The 13,713-nt window shown below is 37.2% G+C and overlaps 2 protein-coding genes across 3 annotated transcripts; both read left to right on the forward strand.

The window, feature by feature from the left end:
• Positions 1 to 202: 202 nt before the first annotated feature.
• On the forward strand, positions 203 to 983 carry mettl21e (methyltransferase like 21e). Its single transcript, XM_042773595.1, has 3 exons — positions 203 to 363; positions 412 to 529; positions 690 to 983. Exons 1-3 carry the CDS (start codon positions 241 to 243, stop codon positions 971 to 973), a joined length of 525 nt encoding a protein of 174 aa, XP_042629529.1. The 5' UTR covers positions 203 to 240; the 3' UTR covers positions 974 to 983.
• Positions 984 to 5,520: 4,537 nt separating this feature from the next.
• LOC109082629 lies at positions 5,521 to 11,618 on the forward strand. 2 transcript variants are annotated; one of them, XM_019097479.2, is made up of 8 exons: positions 5,521 to 5,652; positions 5,991 to 6,140; positions 6,597 to 6,739; positions 8,975 to 9,092; positions 9,181 to 9,930; positions 9,999 to 10,153; positions 10,365 to 10,488; positions 10,568 to 11,618. In XM_019097479.2, exons 2-8 carry the CDS (start codon positions 6,038 to 6,040, stop codon positions 11,098 to 11,100), a joined length of 1,926 nt encoding a protein of 641 aa, XP_018953024.2. In that variant the 5' UTR covers positions 5,521 to 5,652; positions 5,991 to 6,037; the 3' UTR covers positions 11,101 to 11,618. The 2 variants fall into 2 exon arrangements, with proteins under 2 accessions (XP_018953024.2, XP_042607244.1); XM_042751310.1 differs by having other exon boundaries at positions 5,568 to 5,652; positions 6,600 to 6,739.
• The last annotated feature ends 2,095 nt before the right edge of the window (positions 11,619 to 13,713 follow it).

Consider the following 13,713-nt stretch of genomic DNA (forward strand, 5'->3'; position numbering starts at 1 on the left):
AAAGACAAAAATAGTATTTTCTTGTAAAACATACTCAAACAATCTGTTTTATTTACAACTTTGAAAATTCCTTTTTTACAGTGTATATGTGGGTCTTTTGGGGTTGGGATGGACAATGGAGAGGCTTTTTAAATCCAAGAGGTTGAGATAAAAGTGTCTTCTGAACGCATTGCTGTAAATTTGAGAGATCTGTCTGTGTTTGCAGATGTCACTGCAGATGCTGAGCTGGCAGCAGCAATTATGAGGCGACACTTTCGTGCGTCGCTGATCAAAACTGAAGCATGGGAAGGATATGAGTTTGCAGACATGGAGATCAAAATCACAGAGTCGACGGACTGTTACGGGGCTGTTCTGTGGCCCTCAGTACGTATCACTCACTCAGAGAAGCAGAACTAACTAATCTGTTTGTAGGCCATGGTGCTGTGTCATTTCCTCGACACTCACCGTGAGGAATATAACCTGATGGACAAGAACATCATTGAGCTGGGTGCTGGAACGGGTCTTGTTACCATAGTAACCAGCCTCCTGGGTGAGACAGGCCAGCCAATTAGTTTAAAAATATTAGAAATATTTTAAATTACTTTTTTTTTTGGTTATTTAAAATTTAGCAAACAGTAATATCATAATATTCTTTAGTTTTGTTTGAGGGGATAGTAGTAAAACCATACAACGGTGTTCTCCACCTGCAGGTGCAAAGGTGACGTCAACAGACCTGCCAGATGTCCTGAGTAACCTGAGACACAATGTGAACCGCAACACCAGAGGGCGCTGCAGGCACGAGCCATGCGTAACCGAGCTCAGTTGGGGACAGCTGGAGGAAAGATTCCCGTGCACAACCTGTCAGGTGTACGCGGATCCCTACCTCCACAAGCTCATGGAGACCTTCATGCACTTGAGCTCAGACGACACCATCATTCTGTGGGCAATGCGGTTCCGTCTGGATCCAGAGAACAGCTTCGTGGACACATTTTAGAAACACTTTCGTCTGGAGGAACTTTATGACTTGCCTAGCCAAATAAAGCTGTACCTAATATATTAACAGAACTATTATTTCATAATATATTATTAACAGAAATTTGGATGGGAAATTATAGCTACATTAATTAACCACAATTCATTTTGTGATTCCAGAAGTTTCAAGAACTGCTGCAATAAAGTTAGTTAAAGTTAGATAATTAAAATTAATATTAATTATTAATTATATATAAATAATGTATTAATTATTTGTATATAATTAATGTGAATAATTATATATATATTAATAATTAAAAAAAAATAAATACTTTTAAATTAAATATAAATTGTATATGATTATATTTATATTATATATGTATAGTTTTAAATAATCCTGTGGCCATTGGTGTAGACTGTATCTGATATTTTACATAATTTACATCAACAATAATTTAAAACAGACTCTATTTACATTTAGTCATTTAGCAGACGCTTTTATCCAAAGCGACTTACAGATGAGGACAATGGAAGCAATCAAAATCAACAAAGGAGCAATGATATACAAATGCTATAACAAAGCTCAGTTATCTTAACGCTGTACACATAGCAAGGGCCTTTTAAATAATATAATAAATAAAAAGAAAGAAAACAGATAGAATAGAAAAAGAATAGAGCAAGCTAGTGTTAGAGGTCTTTTTTGCTTTTGTTAATTGTATAATAAATTAAAAGAAAACAGATAGAATACAAAAAGATTAGAAAGCTACTTAGTTTTTTTTTTTTTTTTTTTTTTTAAGAAAACAAGCAGCAAATAAAAAGAGTGCAAGTCTAAAAGGGACAAGGTTTTTTTTTGTTTTTTTTTTTAAAGAATAGAATTAGAATAGAGAGTGCTAAAGTTAGAGGGTCAAATAAAGATGGAAGAGATGTGTTTTTAGCCGATTCTTGAAGATGGCTAAGGACTCAGTTGCTCGGATTGAGTTGGGCAGGTCATTCCACCAGCAGGGAACATTTCATTTAGAAGTCCATAAAAGTAACTTTGTGCTTCTTTGGGATGCACAAAGAACTGAGCCCTGAGCCCTCTCCAAGGTACTTTGAAGGACCTATCTGATAGGTAAGACTCAAACCAGTGGAGTGCGGTTCCTGAGATGCCCTTTGCCAAAAGGGTTGACAGGAGGAACTGGTGGTTAACAGTGTCAAAAGCAGCGGGCAGATCAAGCAAGTCTTAGGGCTTCAACAACCGAGAGCAAGGCAGTCTGAATGTCCACTTCTGAAGCCAGATTGGTTGCTGTCAAGGAGGTCGTTCTGTGTGAGAAAGGCAGAGACTTGGTTGAACATAGCTCTGGTTTGTAGTTCTCTAAAAGAGATGGGTTAAGGGTGGGTTTCATAAGTAGTGGGGTTATACGAGCCTGTCTAAATGTTGAGGGAAAAACACCAGTGAGGAGGGATATGTTGATGTGAGTGAGTGCAGGAGAAATGGCTTGAAGGAGATGAGATGGAATAGGATCAAGCGGACAAGTAGTAGGATGATTAGAAAGGACGAGTTATAGAAGAGTTATTATATGAGTTATATTATTTACTGTCTTCGTTCATGTTCCTGCTCTTATTGTGAATGATTGATCAGTGACTTTATTCTAAAATTCAAAATAAATAAAAAAGGAAATCAAATGTTTGTCTTAAAATGTAAAAAATGTAAAATGTAGTCCCTTGCAATTAAATAAATGAAAAAGATATAGAGCACATGGCTGTTGGAAAATGTTAACTAATATCACACCAATATATCATACAGTCGTTTAATGCTGGTTAATGTCATTGAAGGATTAAAAAAAAGTTCACTCAAAAATTAGCTGAAAATCCTCACCCTTAGGCCATCCAAGATGTAGATGAGTTTTTCTTCATCAGACTAGCCTGTCAATGGATCCTGTGGAGTGAATGGGTGCCATCAGAATGAGAGTCCAAACGTAAAAACATTAGAATAATCCACAAGTAATGACTCCAGCCCATTAATTAATGTCTTATTAAGGCCAAAAGCTGCACATTTGTAAGAAACAAATCCATCATCAATTTAATCCAAATATTTTTATCTTCAAACAGTTGCTTCCATAATCCATAATAACACTTTCTAAAGTGAAAAAGTCCATCTCACATGTCTCGCACATCAAAATCCACCCAGTACTACTATTTTGATGTGATCATGTTTTTCATAACATTCACTCTCTTGAGTTTTGATGACTCTTTGATACAGAAAATTTACTTTTACAATTTGAACACAAGCATATTCATTGCTGGGAAATGGACGATTCAGATTAAAATACTGTGTCAGGTTTCCTTCTCTAAACAACTGATTCTGAAACATTGCTTACAATGTTTAGAGGTCTTTATTGGGCACTTCTAGATAAAAGTAGACCTGTTTTTTTGTTTTTTTTTTTAGCTTAAGAAGAACCAGATGTGTTCATGACTAACAGCACGTAGCAGTAATGGATTACAAACATGTTCTGGATCTTCTGAGAACAGCAGCCCATTTGGAGCATGTAACAGAGATATTTGATACTGGCAGCATGTGCTTGAGTCTGCCAGTGTCATTATTACATGATCCAAACATATGTAAACCACATACAATCCACATACATCTACTCCTGCAGAAGAGAGTTTTCAAAAATATCCTCAAGCAGGACAGCAAGTCATTTTAACATTATATCAAGATGCTCTCTTCATGCACGCATCTGCCAAATGGTGTAAATGTGGCTTGGTGTTCACTGGTGCCAAATCACTAAAATATTAGGCCCTACATGTTGAAGATGTTCAACCGCCAATTGATTCCAGAGAATTTTGACAATCATACAAGAAACTGGAGAAGATTTAGTGTGAGGCAGTTGGATAAGAGTTTAACAGCAATGACCTCATGTGGCCTCCAGAGATATAATGAGTGTTATATTGGGTTTCCCTTCTGTGGATTCCATTTAGCGCATATCAGCTGCCTAGACTCATTGAAACCAACAGGGATGGAATTAAGGGTAAACAAAAATTTAAAGGGTGAATGCCACATGTTCATATTACATTGCACCACAAAACCAACAAAATTATATATTTTTTGCATTTAAAAAGCCTATTTTTTTAACATTGTGTGTATTTTATTTACCTTGAAAAGCACTGCATAACATATGATGCATAAATTATTACATTTAAATTAGTGCTCTCAAACGATTAATCATGATTAATCGCATCCAAAATAAAAGTTTTTGTTTACATAATATATGTGCGTGTACTGTGTATGTATATTATGTATATATAAATACACACACATGCATAAACTTTTATTTTGGATGCAATTTATCGTGATTAATCGTTTGACAGCACTAATTTAAATAAATGATTAATATTTTATTGGAGAGGGCCAGCTTACTTAGAAAACCATGAATTATCTTTGCATTGTGTGAATTTTGTTTACCCTAAAAATTCTCATTTTGCTTCTTCTTCTTTTTTTCATTTTACTAAAGTATACAGTCAATGCAACAAATAGTACAATGATGTATAAATTATATACAATTGTATCATTATTTTTATTGCATTATACTAATTGGGAGAGGTACAGTTTTCTTAAAGAAAACCAGGAATTATTTTTCTTGATTTTTGGGTAAAGGATGATCCAAATATATTCTTGATAGGTTTTGCATGGATGATGTCAGCTTGCTTACTAACTATGCACACAGTGATTGGCTGATGGTCTCTGTCAGAGATTTATTAATAGAAATATTGAAGAGCGCAATATTATGTTGCCATTTTCAAATAAAGGTTTAAAAATAAAACTATGTGTAACTAATTAAACAAGTATATGTTCAGCTCACTGTCAGCATCTTACATGTGTGCTTCTAATGAATATGCATATAAACAGCCTTTTAATTAAGAGAGCAGAATAATCATGGCCGATAGTAAGGCATGCAAATGTAAAAGAAAACCAAACTGGAAGAACAGCTGTTACTTCTTGCCCAGCTGGTTAATGAAAAGAAGGATATAATCAAATGAAAATTTGTAGTTGGGATAACTTCTAAAACCAAAGGTGATACCTTTTTAAAAGATAATTATCGTCAAATGTTTCTAAAATGTTTATATTTTGAGGCAGACTGCCGTCAACTGCCATTTTAGGATAGTTTGTGGCTTGGTCTTCTTAGTGACTACTCCTAATGTTTCTCACATTTAGGATCTATAGTTTTAGTGTTAAAACGCTTTGTGAAACACAAGCTTAGAGCAAAAATGTAGGAGTCCTAAATTTTGGACTGACACCTCCATTATTTTTAAGATTTTCTCCTAAATTGGCAAGTTATGAGCTATTTTTAGCCTTAAGATGTTTTGTGAATACGGGCCCAGATATATATACTATATCAGCTTACTAAACTATATAACAGGCGCTGCATTCTGAACAGCTCCAAGGCTTCAGTGTTTATCTTCATTTTGTGCCAGCAGAAGCTCGTTCCCTATCTCCTACATCATGCTCTATTTCTCAGTGTTTGTGTGGATGTGCCACTGCTTCATGAATCTCCAGCTAAATATAGTCAATACCAGTGTGACACTAGAGTGTTGCGTGATGCCCATCTATAACCTTCCCGGGTAACGGCTGAGGATGCAGTTGCAGAAACAACAGAAACAAGAATGTAAAGCTCACCTCTGCAGACACATGGACTCCTCTGGAGATTTAGCCGGCTGAAGGTACAGTTACTGCATTGAATTCTACAGTAAGACTTAGCTTAGGGTAAATTTTGACATTTTTGAACTGAGACCACTGTAAAAAAAATATTTGTAGTTTATCTTATTGGACCTATGCATTTCTTTTTCACTTCCTTATTTGCAAACTTTTACAAATACCTTGTTATTGACATCTCTCCAAATTAAAAATTCTATTTTAAAAATGTCATGCTGTATAATGTCACATGATGAACTTTATGATGTTTTTGCTATTCCATTTAAATTGTTTATTGTTTTACTTACACAACTAAACTGAGAAAACAATGTTTGATAAACTGGCAAAAATCTGTGTATTTTAACAGGTCAACACACACACACACACACATATATATATATATAGATTATCATCATGGATTGCATTCAGTTTGAAAATGGAGATGCCACAGCGGAGACGGAGGGGACTGTGAACACTGGGAAAGATGATACAAATGAAGGCAAAGAAAAGCATGATGGTAAATAACTTAAAAATTTATTGGCATAAAATCTCAAGATCACCTTCTTTTAAAGGAATAGTTCACCCAAAAATTTTAATGTGCTGAAATGCCCGCACCCTCAGGCCATCCTAGATGTAGATGAGTTTGTTCTTCAGAGGAGCAGATTTGGATCAATTTAGCATTACATTACATGCAGTAAATGGGTGCTGTCAGAGTAACAGTCTAAACAGCTGATTTGGACTCTCATTCTGACGGCACCAATTGAACTCATGTTGATCTAAAGCACTGGTGAGCAAGTTTCTTAAAATCTGAGGAGGAAACAAACTCATCTACTGTATATCTTGGATGGCCCGAGTACATTTTCAGCAAATTAAAATTTCTGGGTCAATTATTCCTTTAATCTCTGACTGTAAGCAGTGCATCTGTGAAGATTTTATTGAGTAATGCATCAGTTTTTCCATTTGTTATTTTAAGCAGGAACTGAAGTCCGTGTACATAAGGCATCCTTGGAGCCCAGTGTGCTTTCCACCATTAGAAAGGAGATCCATTATTTTGCCGGGCATGAGATCAGCATATGGGAGTCTCTCGATTCATTTGGTTCTGTCATCTGGCCAGCAGTGAGACAATTAGTTCATTACATATTCAAAATATATAAGCTGAAGTGTGTCATTAGTTTGGATGTTGAAATTCTTTCTGGTGTGTCAGTTTCATGTTCAGAGAAACTGTAACCCTTACCAAAAAGTAGCACACTTCAAGTTTATTTTAAGTATACTTTATGTAGCAAGTATACAAATATCAGTGTTCTAGTAGTATACTTGTAAGTGTACTGTTTCAATACTCCTTGGTACTAAATTGTCCCACTTTGTAGTATATAAAACTATACTTTTAAGTATACTTTAAGTACAATAGTAGCAAACTTTGAGTACACAACTAGTTTACCTCTATGTTTGTAGTTTGTACTGCAATTATACTAAAAGTGAACTGATAGGTATATTGATAGTTTACTAGTGAAAAACTTTGTACACTTTGAAGTACAGTATAGTCTCAGTAAACTACTAGTTTAGTAGTTTTATACTGCAAGTATACTCATAAGTTTTCTTTAAGTGAACTTTACATCATACTTTAAGTATACTACTATGTCCCTATTTAGGTTTTAATTTGTACATATTTTTTTATATGAATATCTGAACATACAAAACATCCAAAGAAAGAACAGGGTATCTGCTTGTAAACAAAAACATTTTATTTTAGCTTCATGCATTCTTTTTTTAAACACTTTAATGTGGGTAAGTTTCATAAAAATTAAATAACATTTTGAACAAAAAGCTGAAAAAAGACTATGATTTGGATTCAGAATGATATTCAAAACGTAGATGGAGTCGATTAACACCCCAAAGCTTGACTGTAATTATTACCTCTTCATCGGTCAAGATTTTATTCCATAATGCTACAGTTTTGATGCTGTTTCATGTCTGATGATCATGTTAGATTACATCTGTTAGTATATGTTGTTTCTTTTTCTTCTTCACTTGTTTTTTTTTTTTTTTTGGGAAATACTGTACAGAAGATGTGTACTAGCTCCCTCTACTGTATAACAATGAAAACACAGATTCTAGGAGCACAAGTATAGCTTTTTGTAAGTATAAGTCAAGTATACTTAAATGTCATTTTAAGTAAATAAAGCCCATTTCTGAGAAGTACATAAAAAGTAAACTAAAAGCATACTTTCAAATTTTTAGTTTAAAAGAAGTATACTAATAGCACACTTGAATTTTCGTAAGGGAAGTCAGTCATTGGTAGTTTGACTTTCTGAACAGTAATACCCTGTGACTCTGTGACATTTTTTTAACAATGATCTGTTTGTATGAGTTGCTTGAAATGCCAACTCCTGACTCAACCAATCATGTGAGTTTGGGGCAGAGCTATCTGACTGACTGACCAATGGCAAACAAGGATGGGCACATGGTAGGAATGTTTGAGTAACCAGTCTGAAACAGGTCATTATTTTTAAAACTACATTTGATGCCTCCAGAGGAACAAATAATGACACAGTTCACCTTTAAAGGGATACTCCACCCCAAAATGAAAATTTTGTCATTAATCACTTACCCCCATGTCGTTCCAAACCTGTAAAAGCTTCTTTCGTCTTCGGAGCACAATTTAAGATATTTTGGATGAAAACCGGGAGCCTTGTGACTGTCCAATAGACTGCAGAGTAAAATACACTGTCAAGTTCCAGAAAAGTATGAAAAGCATCATCAAAATAGTCCATCTGCCATCAGTGGTTCAACCGTAACATTATGAAGCAATGACAATACTTTTTGTACATGAATAAAACAAAAATAACGACTTTATTCAACAATTTGTCTCCTCTATGTCACTCCACATCACCGTAGCGCCATTTTAGGGAATATGAGCCGAACACAGGCAGCATACGCTCTTCTGTGTCAGCCACGCCACAAGGATAGGTTTTCTACATGCATTTATGCTTTGATTTGAAAGAAAACAGTGCATTCTTGTGGCACGGCTGACACAGAAGAGCATTAGCTGCCTGCGTACAGCTCATATTCTCCAAAATGGCGCTACGGTGATGTGACGATGCTTTTCATACTTTTCTGGACCTTGACAGTGTATTTTACTTGACAGTCTATGGGACAGTCACGAGCCTCCCGGTTTTCATCCATATCTTAAATTGTGCTCCGAAGACGAACAAAGCTTTTACGGGTTCGGAACGACATGAGGGTAAGTGATTAATGATTAATTCTGGGGTGGAGTATACCTTTAACCATTTTTTACAGTGGTTTTCTCACTGATATTCATAATCATGATGCATTTTCTGAATTATTATTTAGGCTCTGGCTCTGTGTCAATACCTTGAGTCCAATAAAGCAACAGTTGATCTTGTTGACAAAGCAGTGCTAGAAATTGGAGCCGGCACAGGTCTTGTGTCCATCGTGGCCAGTCTGTTGGGTAAATACTAAAGTTTTGGATTATTCACAAACATATTATTAGCATAAGGTTGTGTTATGTGTTTACATAATTGTATAATCATCTCCAGGTGCTTGGGTGACAGCAACTGACCTGCCTGAAGTCCTCGGGAACTTGAGATGCAACCTGTCCAGAAACACACGGGGCCATTGCAGATACACGCCGCAGGTGGCGGAGCTCTCTTGGGGTTATGAACTCAATAAGACTTTCCCTCATTCAGTGTACAGATACGACTACATATTAGCAGCTGATGTTGTCTATCATCATGACTACTTAGCAGAATTACTGGCCACTATGCGCTTCTTCTGCCAGCAGGGCACAACCCTCATATGGGCCAACAAGACCCGCTTTGATTCTGATCTGGTGTTTGAGGAGAACTTCAAAAAAACGTTCAACGCCACCCTGCTGGCAGACAACGGAGAGGTCAAGATTTACTCTGCCACCAGGAGAGTAGAAAGTAGACTAGTGATGTCAGAAGAGACTAAAGGGGTTGCGAAGAAAGGAGTGGATGAGTATGAAACAGTCAATAAAAAGACAAAGAAAGAGATGAACGAAGGAAAGATCAAACAGACAGAACAAAAGTTTGTACAACAGGATCAAGAATATGAAAAGAAAGATGAACAATTTAGAGAAGAACAGGCTACAGGGTATGTTGATGTGGACAACCAGGAGGAAACATTAAAGTTGGAGGATGGAAATTTGAACAAAATCAAAGATGAGGAGGACAACACAATCCTTGAAACTGAACCTGAGGGTAGTGGAGATGAAGACAGTGACGGCTGCTGTGAGATGGATTCAAAATTTGTAGAGCAGAAATCTGGTTAGTGATTTATTCTGAAACAGTTGCTTATCTAATGAATTAGAGACTGACTTGATTTTTTCTTTTAGAAAGAAACCCAGAAAATTATAAACAAGAGGAGTACAAGAGATCATGGGCACCAACTATTTACTACAGACCATGGAAAGAAGTTCACAATTTTTTGGGCCAGGAAATTACAATTCAGGAGTCCATTGATTCTTACGGAGCTACTATATGGCCAGCGGTGAGACACTTTCAGCTGCAGAATTAATGAATCATGAGAGTCAAATGCAAATGTGAATATAGTATATCTATAATAACATCAGTAACCAAAGAGCTGTGTTATGCTGCATTCAAGAAAATAGGTGCCAGGATAAAGTTCAAGAGAACAGTCAAGAACAGTCAAAACAAACATGGTGCACCTTTAAAATGTCGTTTGTGTTCCCTTCATATAGGCACTTGCACTTTGCCGATTCTTGGAAACACCTCAGGGTCGTCAACACATTGATTTACTCGACAAATCAGTTCTTGAACTTGGGGCTGGAACCGGCTTACTTTCAGTTGTCATCACGTTATTGGGTAAGTGTTGTGATAAAATTCAGGTGTTATTTTAATTGGTTTTCTATGTTGCAAGATAATCACTGAAACTGCTCTATAGGTGCCAAACTAACAGCCACAGATTTACCCGAGATTCTAAGTAATCTGAGATACAATCTCAACAAGAACACGAGAGGCAGACGGAGACATGAGCCCCTGGTAGCAGAACTCTACTGGGGTCACAAGCTGGATGAGACCTACCCCAGATCCACACACCAATATGATTACGTGTTGGCGACTGATGTGGTCTATCACCACGACTTCCTGGCCGAGCTGCTGGTCACTATGCGTCACTTTTGCCAGCAGGGAACTACTCTAGTCTGGGCAAACAAGGTTCGCTATGCCTCAGATCTGGACTTCATCAACAACTTTCTTAGATATTTTGAAATTACACTCCTTGAAGAGCTGGATGATGTGAAGATTTATGTAGCAACCAGCAAGACACCAGAGCAGGAAGGTGACCATGTTCAAGAGATGAACAAGGAAGAGGAGGACAATGATAAACTTGAGTCAAGCAAACAGTATGCTGTGGAACAGAACTCTACAAGCGAGACAGGAAACAAATGCGGAAGAAGTGGAACATCTGGAGTGTGATGATACTCAGAGTTTAGAAAATGGATGGAGGAGAAACACATAGACAAAGGATTCCAGGAATTTGTAAAATCTGCAGTGGAAGAGGAAGAAGGTTAGGTTTGCAAATGGTAGAGGACCAATGCCAATGTGTTTATAGAAAGACTTATTTGAAGGGATACACTTATTCTGTCTTTCCCTCAGCTGAACCTGCCAACCAGTGTTGGGAATAACGCGTTACAAAAGTAATGCATTACAGTAACGGATTACTTTTAGCTGTAATGCAGTAGCGTAAGGCATTACTAATCAATTTTCAGTAACATTTTACTCTGTACATGTTCAGTAATGTTGTGTTCCAACACACTTTTAGCCCAAAATTTAATTGTTCAAAAAGAAACAAAAAAAAAAAAAAAAAACGGCAAATCCGCGAGACATTAACGAATCACAAATGGCACAAGTAAGTTATATTTCCTGTTCGTGGTCAGTCAATAGCTGCATGTGGTGTCCAAGTTTGTAAATAAAAACTAAACGACAGCTTCTGATATATTTGTTTAGTGATTTATTTCATTCATCTCCCTCTCACTGGTGGAACTTTGTATTGTGTGACGTAGTCCAGTGAAGGTGTGTTTAGGGTGGGCTACTGGCCCAACATGTGGAAACACGTCATGATTTAGGCCTCTGTGCTCGAGGTCCGAGGCTATTAGCCCTGGCCGGTTCGCTGTAAGTTCGGGCTCACATTGGCCAGTAGAAAAGCGGCTAATGGGTGAAGATGGCAGAAAACTGTACATGCATGAGATGGACATATGCGCATCTTGTCATGGCATTAGAGTTTACACACTGTATAGTCCTGTTGTGTCTAATATGAACAGACCCAAGTTATAGACCGTTTCATCAGGCGCACACGCCTGGCCCTAAGTTAACTTCCCATCTGTGTTTGTTTATCAGTTTGGCTATGGTGCCATCTACAAACACAGTTAAAGTTAAAAGGGTCATATGATGCTGTTAAAGAGAACATTATTTTACGTATTTGGTGTAATGAAATGTGTTTATGCGGTTTAAGGTGTAGCGTGAACCAGACAAATTAAAGATTCGATCGGGAGCCTGGTTGAAACATGAGCCGAATTCCACAGAAAGGCAGGATGTTGTAAATCAAGTCCCAGCACCACAGTCTGATAACCAACTCTTTCAGAGAACAGCTTTCAACATTAACACCATTAGAACAATTATTGACAATTTCAATTCGAAGAGATTGTCTAATTTGGGGCAAGTAATCGAAGAAATGGACAGTCTGACCCTCAAATGTAAAGCCATGAAAGTAAACAAGATCGTTGGATTGACTTCCCCCCACCTAGCAAAACCAGACTGAAATTCCTAAGGAGACCTGTTAACCCCTCTGGTCTTCAGAGGACATATCCTTTCTCCCCAGAATGGCACAGAGAATGCCTTCCAATGCATATATGCACCAAAATGAACTCAAATAAGACTTCTAAATGGATATCAGTCCATTGCTCAACTCCATATCATACATGAACCCACACATTTGATTATAATGTTTCTAATCACTTATTGTGTATGTCTTTTTAAATAGCTCTTGAATAGCTTAAGGGATCATATTCATGTTAAGTATGTGTGTGTTCGAATCTTCTTGCTTGAAACGTTTCTGACCATCAGTTATTTATCAAATGTATCATATTCTTGTTATAGGAATAATGTTCAAATTATACCCTGCAAGAGCGGGAAAATTCGGACCTCGTGCTTGATAAGATAACATATGATTTATGAATGGGTGGGACAAACAATGCAACACACCGAGAAAAGACAATATCTAACTGGTCAAGACAACATTTGAGGTGTGGCCAAAAGGCCAGTTTAAATACTCAGGACACCATCAAATTTTGCTTTTAGCTTTGAGCTTGCGTTTAGCTTTTGCATATCAGTCATGCCGGCTTTTAGCCTGCTTTTAGTCATGCTTTGTCATCACTTTTAGTGTTCTTCGAGCGCCGTTCCAGCGTGCTTCGGCCTGCACGTCTGCTGCTACTTAGCCACGATGAGAAGAAACCCCACCTAGTCTCGTCAAACTTTACTTCTTTTCTTTTCCGTTTGAGAGTTTCGTGTTCTGAGTTAAGTTTTGTAACGCCGTGTCTCAGAGTCTGACCTCGAGTGCCCGTCTGAAACTTCAACCAGCCCACAACTCTGCATCGTCAGCCAACGCCCAACCACGGGCTTCCCAAGACGTCACTTCAGCGACTACTGAACTTCCAGCCAATCAGCAACTTCGGGAAACCCCCTTTTCAGCGACAACAAAGGGAACCCCGTTAAACAGGCAACGCAAGTAACCTCCAGACTCACATCTGTACTGGTGTTATCTAATATAATTTTAACCTCATTGAGGAACTCAGTGCGAGGGTAAATTAAGTGATTAATGGTTGTTCATGTCTATGCAATTTCACGTATTTCTGTAAACTTGGGATTTCACATTTTCATCCTCTTAAACTCATTCTTTCCTAACTTTATATCTTCCTGCAACTTGTGTGAATGTGAGCGTGTGCTTATGTGTTAGATTAGTTTATATGTCTTAGATTTATCTAATAAAGCCTTATTTATATTGAAAAGAGAAGTATCTTGTGTTTTGTGCTT

This window comes from Cyprinus carpio, chromosome A1 (genome assembly GCF_018340385.1).
Source record: "Cyprinus carpio isolate SPL01 chromosome A1, ASM1834038v1, whole genome shotgun sequence".
In the NCBI taxonomy this organism is placed as follows: Eukaryota; Metazoa; Chordata; class Actinopteri; order Cypriniformes; family Cyprinidae; genus Cyprinus; species Cyprinus carpio.